The sequence below is a fragment of the Taudactylus pleione genome, unplaced genomic scaffold (assembly GCF_031769625.1).
Source record: "Taudactylus pleione unplaced genomic scaffold, aTauple2 ptg001406l, whole genome shotgun sequence".
NCBI lineage: Eukaryota > Metazoa > Chordata > Amphibia > Anura > Myobatrachidae > Taudactylus > Taudactylus pleione.
In genome coordinates, this window is record NW_028285806.1 from 367501 (window position 1) to 369299 (window position 1799).

The window sequence follows — 1799 nt, forward strand, 5'->3', positions numbered from 1 at the left end:
GCTGGGAGAGAAGCACGTCTTATTACCAGCACATCCTATTACACTATATATATATATATATATATATATATATATATATATATATACACAGAGCAGAGGAGAGCCGGGGACCTGAGAGGTGTATGAGGAGCTGGGAGAGAAGCACGTCTTATTACCAGCACATCCTATTACACTATATATATATATATATATATACACACAGAGCAGAGGAGAGCCGGGGACCTGAGAGGTGTATGAGGAGCTGGGAGAGAAGCACGTCTTATTACCAGCACATCCTATTACACTATATATATATATATATATATACACAGAGCAGAGGAGAGCCGGGGACCTGAGAGGTGTATCAGGAGCTGGGAGAAGAAATGCGGCTTTATGCGACCAAACCGAGCAACAAATGAATTGCTTCAATGGCGCCCTATCGCATTATCGCCCAAAACAATTGAATCGCCCCAGATTGTGCAATACAACGTTACAGTTTTCATGCGACCTCGTCTTTCAGGGCATATTCAGTATGTACTGATTAATTAGCTATCTGCAGTCACTCAATGCCCCCCCCTATATACTATAGTATGATACGTTCCCAGGAGAGTTACCCTGACCAATCTAGTATTAGCGAGAACAAGGCCTGGCCAAGCGTCCCATGATTCGAATGCATGTCCCAGTCTCACCAGCATGGAGGTCCACTGGTTCCTGTATAATCACGGTTCCCCCAGGTTTCAGGATTCGAGCAACTTCGGCCAATACATCCACGCTATGGACGGCAACACTTCCCGGGACAGCGCCGAGGAGGACGGTGTCAAAACTGGAGTCTGCGTGAGCAGCTGCGGGGACAAACAGCGAGAATGACAGCAGCATAACTAGCACTGCGCACTATAGCCAGCGCAATATGTGGTTATTATATATCTGCCTATAATAAATGAGACACAATGCACAATGTGCTTCTCACATGGACTCACACAACAAGAGTCTCTCCACGTTCTCCACAGAAACCTTTCCACCTGGGGCCACGGCGGCCTGAACCTGTGCCACAATCTCCTGCAGGAGGTCTGGGGTGGACGGGTTATCCCAGGTCACAGCTACGTAATGTCCGGATGAGAGGAAAGTTCCCAGAGCTTCCATCCTGTAGGACAACAGATGAAACGTTGCATCAAGTATACTAAGCATAGCTAATCGTGAGCGATCCAGGACAGGCCAGAGGGGGCGCCAGACCTGATCTATGGGGGTAACAGCCCAGTATATTACCATATCTCTATACACACGGGATGGTCTATGTCTCATTATCTCTATTACACATGGGATGGCCTATATCTCATTATCTCTATTACACACGGGATGGCCTGTGTCTCATTATCTCTATTACACATGGGATGGCCTGTGTCTCATTATCTCTATTACACACGGGATGGCCCGTGTCTCATTATCTCTATTACACATGGGATGGCCTGTGTCTCATTATCTCTATTACACACGGGATGGCCCGTGTCTCATTATCTCTATTACACACGGGATGGCCTATGTCTCATTATCTCTATTACACATGGGATGGCCTATGTCTCATTATCTCTATTATACATGGGATGGCCTGTGTCTCATTATCTCTATTACACACGGGATGGCCTATGTCTCATTATCTCTATTACACATGGGATGGCCTATGTCTCATTATCTCTATTACACACGGGATGGCCTATATCTCATTATCTCTATTACACATGGGCTGGCCTATGTCTCATTATTTCTATTACACATGGGATGGTCTATGTCTCATTATCTCTATTACACATGGGATGGCCTATATC

The 1799-nt window shown here is 45.8% G+C and overlaps 1 protein-coding gene across 1 annotated transcript in view; it reads right to left on the bottom strand.

The window, feature by feature from the left end:
• The window catches only part of CIAPIN1 (cytokine induced apoptosis inhibitor 1), a 12399-nt gene extending 11250 nt beyond the window's left edge, over positions 1 to 1149 (bottom strand). The window contains exons 1-2 of the mRNA XM_088463549.1: positions 957 to 1149; positions 669 to 821 (exon numbers count right to left, since the gene is read on the bottom strand). Of these exons, the coding sequence (XP_088319675.1) occupies positions 669 to 821; positions 957 to 1119 (316 nt within the window). The 5' untranslated portion in view covers positions 1120 to 1149. The remainder of the gene's footprint in view (positions 1 to 668; positions 822 to 956) is intronic.
• Positions 1150 to 1799: the final 650 nt, after the last annotated feature.